The 6,262-nt window shown below is 36.2% G+C and overlaps 1 protein-coding gene across 1 annotated transcript; it reads right to left on the bottom strand.

Annotated features, from left to right (window-relative positions):
- Positions 1 to 3,514: 3,514 nt before the first annotated feature.
- On the bottom strand, positions 3,515 to 5,772 carry LOC116007133 (ricin B-like lectin R40C1). Its single transcript, XM_031247733.1, has 4 exons — positions 5,480 to 5,772; positions 5,146 to 5,268; positions 3,919 to 4,147; positions 3,515 to 3,814 (listed from the first exon to the last, which is right to left on the bottom strand). Coding segments are annotated over exons 1-4 (585 nt in total). The 5' UTR covers positions 5,711 to 5,772; the 3' UTR covers positions 3,515 to 3,812.
- Positions 5,773 to 6,262: the final 490 nt, after the last annotated feature.

Here is a 6,262-nt window from a genome sequence, read left to right as displayed (position 1 = left end):
TATTTTTTCGCCCTTTTTAGATAGATGAACAGGGAAGACAATTTGTGAAAAGACAACTGCAATTTCATTTAAAAAAAAAAAAAACGGAAAAAAGAAAAGCAAAAAGTTTTCTAGAAAACGCGCTGTCCTTATGACTTTATATACTTTTCTTATTTTTAATCAATTTTTTATGGCCCGACATGTTTGAATTATTTTTTTTTTAAACCTCAAAAAATGGTTAAATAAATTTTCTAATGGATCAATAGTGCAATTGTTCCCTAGTTCAATTTTGACAAACCACGATTTCTCTTAGGTTAATTTTTATGTCTCTCGAAGCGAACGAAGGTTAGTCGGATAAATTTAAACCGTTAAACAGACAATGAAAGATTCAAAACATCTCATGAGTTTATACCAAAAATAAACAAATAAATAGTGCAATTAATGATTTATTTTTTAAAAAAAATATTTCCTTAAATCATAAAATAAGTGTAATTTTTAAATATCTTTTTATTTTTATTTTTCAAAAAAAATATTTTTAAAATTACGCTAAGTCATCACCACATTTAATACTAAGTAATGTCTGCACTAAAATAATAATGCATATGTGAACTTAGTCAGCGATAAATCAATGATAACAAAATGAATAAAATTATGGTACAATTATATTTTTATCGATTTAAAATATTTCAATTATGTATCACTTAATTACTTAGTGATTTAACTATAATATTTAATTGAAATTAATGAGCTTATGACCCTTTTTCTTTGAATTTACGTTTACATTCAATAATTGTTGTAGACTTTAGGAGGTAAAATTGAATTCAAATGCCATGGTCAAAGCCTTACAAATGAAGGAGAAGTCTTAACACTTTTTTGGGACTTTGAGATTGAAAGTGTAATAGGCTCTTAAAAGAAGTGAATAATATAAAAAATTTATTTATTTTTCAACGAAGTTATGGAAATCACTTGATAATTATAATTTTTTACTTAATTATTAATAATTTGTATTACATTTCGGATGAATTTGACTATAATATCAAATTGAATGCTCAGTTTCGTTTAAATTTATATTTAAATTACACATTTATATGTGATAGGAAATATTCCTCGGGGCTATACATGCGGTAGGCTACACCATTAAGATCGGTAAAACATCTCAACTCGATCGCTCACTCTTGTGCCTTTTCCCACTCTTACCGACCTGACAGGGCATCCCGACCATATTTACTGACCGACCTCCTCGGGACCATTAATAGCTGTAATACTATTTTACTTTGTTGAACATAAGCTCGGTCCGACCTCAATGTCTTTGTGTTGCATGCATCTCCCCCTGGAGACTAGAAGGATCGCACGCCACGTGTACGGTCATAGCACGGAATAAAATACCTTGGTGCATATCTTCCACGTGCCTAACATGCCGAGCGCACGGAACCTGTTCCCCCACCTACCCCATAAATACCCGCATTTAATGCGAGGAAATGATTGGTCATCACACGGAATAAAATATCTTGGTGCATGTCTTCCACGTACCCAACATGCCGAGCGAACGGAACCTGTTCCCCCACCTACCCCATAAATACCTACATTTAATGCGAGGAAATGACTTTTGGACTCATGCTCCCGATCCATTTATATACTACCCGACCTTTTTGCTTCTAAAGAACCCTCATCGATTAGACGAGCAATTCGTATACCTTCAGAATTTCAAGTCGTACACCATACGGTACCTAGGCCCGTATTTACACCATCAATATGTGTATATGTGTGTGTGTGTGTATATATATATATATATAAAAGAATATAATGTGAATAATGTTTGCCATTAAATATTTAATTGTTTAAAATATTCATGCCTCAAAAAAAAAAAAAAAAAGAGTGTTGAAAATCTAAAAAATGATAGATACCACACAGGTGGATGAAGAGCAATATCTAACGGTTGTACCGACTGCTTGTTGGGGAATGGGAATCACTGAATCAATGCCACGTCTTGTGAAAGCGACGTTTAGGTAGCAGAATATATCCATTTATCCGGAAGTTGATAAATGATAAATGGGAAAGATTATAAAATCATAAAATGGATAAAATTGGATTTTTTGTTTTTGAATTTATATGGTAGTCCAGGGTGCACGTGATTGGCAACCAGCGAGACCACGTTGTTACCTCGGAGTACACAATCTTTGGTAATAAATATGTTTTGGATGTTACTGACTGCGGGCTGGGCTGGGCTGTTTTGTTGGGCTTTTGATATATGAAAGAAATGGTTAAATCGTCATGCCACTCATGCAGACATATAGACATATAGGGCTTGTTTGGTTATCCGCGGTTAGCATTTAGCGGTAGCGAGTTGTGTTAGTGGTTACCAAATAGCGGATTGTATTAGCAGGTTTGACCAACGGATTGTATTAGCGGTTTATAAAAAGATGTTTGGTAAAATTAGCTGTTTAAATTAGCGGTTAACTTGTAAAATGACCAAAAGGGTATACATTATATATATATATATATATATATATATATATATATATATATATATAATAACAATAACAATAATCTCTATATATATTAAATAGAAATATAATAATAATAATAATAACAATTAAAAAAAAAAAAAGAGACGAAGGGGAGCCGGGGGCTTCCCTTTTAACTTCAGATCCCACATCGGCACAATATAAAACAGGGGCATTGAGGCTCCTCTATAAAAGGGCCTCAATGCCCCTTGCTTTTGTTTTCAATACCCATCCGATGTCCCACATCGGATGGGTATTGAAGGGAAGCCTCAAGGCTTCTCTATTTGAGAAGCCTTGAGGCTTCCAGAATTACCAAAAAACAATTTTATTTTTTTTATAAAGAGGGGCGTTTTGGGGAAAGGTGACCTTTCGCCAAAACGCCAAACCCCTGATTAGCAGCGTTTGGGGTTTCAGCGATTTGGAGCCAAGCGTTTGGGGTTTCAGCGATTTGGAGCCAATCCGCTGCTCCAAACCGCTGATAACCAAACATGGTAGTTAGCGTTTTGATTTGGTCAAAACGCTAATTACGGTCAAATCCGCCAAAAAATGGCGGATCCGCTGTTAACCAAACATGGCCATAAAGAATTCAAGAATCCCATGACAAATTTGATGTATCTTTAGTTAATAAATTATATACATTAGGCCTTTTTAAATAGAGTTTTTAGGTAAATTTTTGAAATAGTAAAAATTTAGTGTTGAATTTTTAACAAATGTGAGATAGATTTTTAGTGATATTTTTTTCGGCAAATTTAGATGTTTGACGGTGAGAGTGGAGCCCACTTGTGAGAAGAAACCTATGCCTCGGCCCTCAAGTTCGTGAGGCACAAGTCTAGCGCCCGGGCGGGCGTGTGCAAAATTATTATTTTTTTAAGTTTCTTTTTAGTTTTGTAATTTTTTTTTTCTTTTTCTTTCTTTTTTCTTACACCCTTGTTTTCTCTTTTTTAATCATATCAGCAAAATCCCATAAAAAAACCCACCACTGTTGAGGAAGGCGTTAGTGTAACTAAGGAGACAACAAGCCAGAACGACTACAAGAACTGAAGAACATATATTCTTTATTCATGCATGACATACATAACAACAGAGGTGGCCTCCTTTTAGGGTTTTAATTACATTACACACAATACAAAAGTACAGGGTGGAATACTGTCTCCATTTATTACAGTGATATACATGGTGACATGAACTCAAACTACACAGGCTATAGCGATAACAACTCAAGCTTAGCCATAACACCGCGATATTTCACACACACAAAGCATACACGATAAGCACAAAACAGAAAACCTGAAAGCCTCACCTCCCTTGGTAGTTAAAAGCTAGACCAGATCCTGCATCAAAACAGCATAAACGGTTAAAATACAACCATTAGTAATGGGGGAGAATCAGTAAAGGAACCAAATTCTTCTTCAATTCAACGAGATGAAAGACTTACAATAGGGCACAATCTTCCAGCGCTGGTTGTCGCCCTTTGTCCACTCCCAGTTAACAACGGTAGTCCCATCATGGACACCACCGTGATCTTTGTCACCATGGAAGGCATCAAAGTTCAGGCTAATGTTGTTTGCCATCCTTATTGCTTTATAGCTCTCACCCGTGTCCTTGCTCTCCGTCCATAAGATGGATTCATCAAGATGATTGGCCTTGTACTCAGTGAGCCTAACCTGAAAAGAATTTTCAATTCACTACCAAATCATTAATGTTACTTCGCCTATATTAGGAGCAGATATCAGATATGCTCCCCATTAGTTGTGTTTTAGGTTTTTATCTTCTGATGGACTATATGCAATCATTATTGTGCGGACTATGTGTGTGGACCATACTATCAAATAATGTACATTCAGTATAAAATAATGTACTTTTAGTATATTAAAAATGTACATTGTATTCAGAGGATGTACATTATTTGTGTCCTGAATATACATTATATTGTATAATGTATATTCAGTACACAAATAATGTACATTTAGTATATTAAAAATGTACTTTTTGTTATGGTTCACACAATAATTTGCCAAATATATGCCACTGGGTTAGTCCAGCCCATCACCAAGTGCCAAAGAGGCCCATGTGGCCAAGCCCATACCCGGGTAGAAGTCAACTATGTATGGAGTAGGCATCCTCACTCACTCCTCCAAACCATACCATAATTGTATCTTACCCAATATATAACTACTTCTTTGTATAGATTTAGAGAGAAAACAAACTTCTAGTTGACCTCCAATGGATCACCTCTCCCTAATCTTCCTTCATAAATTCCATAGGAGGCAAAATCTCCTATGAAACCGTAAGACCCTTCGTAGACCCTAAGACAAGTCGGGCTCCAAATAAGTATTACACTTTTTCTCATGAGTATTACATTTACTTGCATTTCATATCAACCCGACATGTGTCACGGATAATTGAGATGGTCTCTAAGGAGAGTCAGTAAGGTGGAAACACGGATAAATAAGAGCCATTGGCATTTGGCAGAAACCATATATACTTCCTTCACTACCCTGAGGTATAGTGATATAGTCCCTCAATCTTTTAACCCAACTAAAGCACATAACTTTACTACTAGCAGATAGATTCAGAGACCTTTCTATGTAGCATAACAAGATTAAGAAAAACACAGCACAAGAAGTCAACAATTATAATTCATAAAGAAAACGAAGTATACCGGCTTGGTGTTTCCAGTTGCATGCTTGATGGCTTGCCCTGTAGCTTTATTCACCAGAGCAAAGCTGGGTAACCCCTCAGCATCCTTAACTCTTGTGCTGAATTCCTCTTCTTTGTACCAGTGCTGAAAATTCACAAATTACAAATTTCAACAAAAATTTACTTCGAATATCAATCGATCAAACCTAACCGATCATACTTTTTCCTGAATTTTGATTCGATTTGAATACGTCAAGTAATAGAACTTCTTTCATATCGCTTAGTGTTAAATTTTACTTCAAAATTAAATTCGTGAAGTTAACCTAGAAATGGGGAAAAGACTCGATAGAGCGTACTTGATGTTGATCGGAGGGATTAGCACGGGCGAGAATGACCTCGCCGTTGCGAATGGAGAGGCAGTGGTTAGTCTCGGCGCGGCAATAAACCTTATAAGTAGGCTTATTGCTGCTCCCATGGTGGTGAGAAGTTGAGTGGGATTCGTGGGACACGTGGGCCATTCCGGTTCCGCGATGAGGCTCTTCTTCCCGGCCGTGGTGGTGGCTGTGGTGGCCGTGAGGAGACGCCATCGGAGCTTTCGTCGGTGAGCGGTTAACGGAGTTTGAGCTGTGGAGTGAGGATTGAGGAATGAGAGATGAAAGCGGGGTTTTATAGTGTGAATACGAGACTTCGAGTCGTCGAGTCTATTGATTTGTTTGTCGATTGCGTGGGTAATTTTGTAATTTGGACAAGAAATAGCATGGATTGGCGAGATCCTAGGATTTCGTGACTGCGTGGGCAGGTGTCGTACACACGATACCTCAGTGTGAATCACGCGTCTAATTAAAAATAGGGACCCATATGGACGGTTATGACTTAAAGAACCGTTGACAAGCCAACACTATTTTATCCCTTGAATATTCCTTAACTGTTAAGTAGAGGTGAGCACGTGTCGATTTAAGACCAAACTAATCTTGAAGGCAAATTATGCTATGTTCACAATTTTAGATCTTAATATACAAAATTATATTATTCAATATTCACAATTTTATTATATAGATTCAAAAATTATGCTATATGATTAAATATAAATTTATGAAATTGTGAATATAGAGTTCTGTAATTTTGAACATATAATTCTA

The sequence above is a fragment of the Ipomoea triloba genome, chromosome 15 (genome assembly GCF_003576645.1).
Source record: "Ipomoea triloba cultivar NCNSP0323 chromosome 15, ASM357664v1".
Classification (NCBI taxonomy): Eukaryota; Viridiplantae; Streptophyta; class Magnoliopsida; order Solanales; family Convolvulaceae; genus Ipomoea; species Ipomoea triloba.
The sequence above is the reverse complement of the archived record's forward strand: the minus strand, read 5'-3'. Positions and strand labels throughout refer to the sequence as shown.